Source organism: Apium graveolens, chromosome 4, assembly GCF_009905375.1.
Source record: "Apium graveolens cultivar Ventura chromosome 4, ASM990537v1, whole genome shotgun sequence".
Taxonomy (NCBI): Eukaryota; Viridiplantae; Streptophyta; class Magnoliopsida; order Apiales; family Apiaceae; genus Apium; species Apium graveolens.
The window spans coordinates 247,419,715-247,420,352 of NC_133650.1; the positions used below are offsets into that span (position 1 = coordinate 247,419,715).

Sequence of the window (638 nt, forward strand, 5' to 3'; positions counted from 1 at the left end):
TTTGATAAAATTTCGTTGAATCATATTATGACACGTGTCATGATCTATATTTATAGACATAAAATTGTCTATAAATAATAATATAATCTTCATATTATAGTCATCTCAAAATCAATACAATCTTTGTAATAATGAGTTCATTAAAAAGATTATTGAGTCAGAGACAAAAACACAGTCAAAAAGAGTCTGAAAATATGAATACCATGGTGACCGAAGCGGCGATGATGAAGGAGTTCATCGATACCCCAGATGAACCACACGGGCGAGGCTCAAGACCTGGAAAATCTTCTAATTATCCTAGAGAAAGGCTATCAAAAGGAAAATATATCATGACAGATTATTTCGTTGATCGTCCAATATTCAATGATGATGATTTTCGTTGGAGGTATCGAATGCGCCCTCATATTTTCAATCGCATCATGACCGCTCTTTGTACTCAAGATTCCTTTTGGTATCAAAAAATAGATGCAATTGGATTATTGGGGTTGTTACCAGAACAAAAAATGACTGTTGCACTACGAATGCTAGCTTACGGTGCAGCGGCTGATCAGTGTACCGAAAAATGTCGAATGGGAGAATCAACCACACTTGAGTGTATGAAAACATTTGTCAACAAGTGGAAGGGCTCTTTGGTGTAG

The 638-nt window shown here is 35.9% G+C and overlaps 1 protein-coding gene across 1 annotated transcript; it reads left to right on the plus strand.

Moving 5' to 3' along the window:
• The first annotated feature begins 203 nt into the window (after positions 1-203).
• On the plus strand, positions 204-638 carry LOC141719493 (uncharacterized). Its single transcript, XM_074521877.1, has one exon. The coding sequence runs from the start codon at positions 204-206 to the stop codon at positions 636-638; it is 435 nt and encodes a 144-aa protein (XP_074377978.1).